The following is a 210-nucleotide window of genomic DNA, read 5'->3' as shown; positions in this document are numbered from 1 at the left end:
TGGGTATGTGTCCACCCTGCACCCTCCCCATGCCCTACCCTCACTCTGCCCCTGCCGCGGCCCGGGGCCTCACCGCAGCCCCTGCCGCAGTGGCCCCCCGGATCCGGAGCGCGGGTGCCTCACAGGAGCACAGCGTCCTGGAGGGGCAGGAGGTGCGCCTGGACTGCGAAGCTGATGGGCAGCCACCGCCCGAGGTGGCCTGGCTGAAGG

General features: G+C 72.9%; 1 protein-coding gene across 1 annotated transcript in view; it reads left to right on the top strand.

Moving 5' to 3' along the window:
* Window positions 1-29: 29 nt before the first annotated feature.
* Window positions 30-210, top strand: part of LOC102764974 (hemicentin-2) — a 17964-nt gene continuing 17783 nt past the window's right edge. Inside the window, exon 1 of the mRNA XM_015567755.1 lies at window positions 30-114. Within this exon, the coding sequence (XP_015423241.1) occupies window positions 30-114 (85 nt within the window). The remainder of the gene's footprint in view (window positions 115-210) is intronic.

The sequence above is a fragment of the Myotis davidii genome, unplaced genomic scaffold, assembly GCF_000327345.1.
Source record: "Myotis davidii unplaced genomic scaffold, ASM32734v1 scaffold651, whole genome shotgun sequence".
Lineage (NCBI taxonomy): Eukaryota > Metazoa > Chordata > Mammalia > Chiroptera > Vespertilionidae > Myotis > Myotis davidii.
Note: the sequence above shows the minus strand (reverse complement) of the source record. Positions and strands in the feature narration are given on the sequence as shown.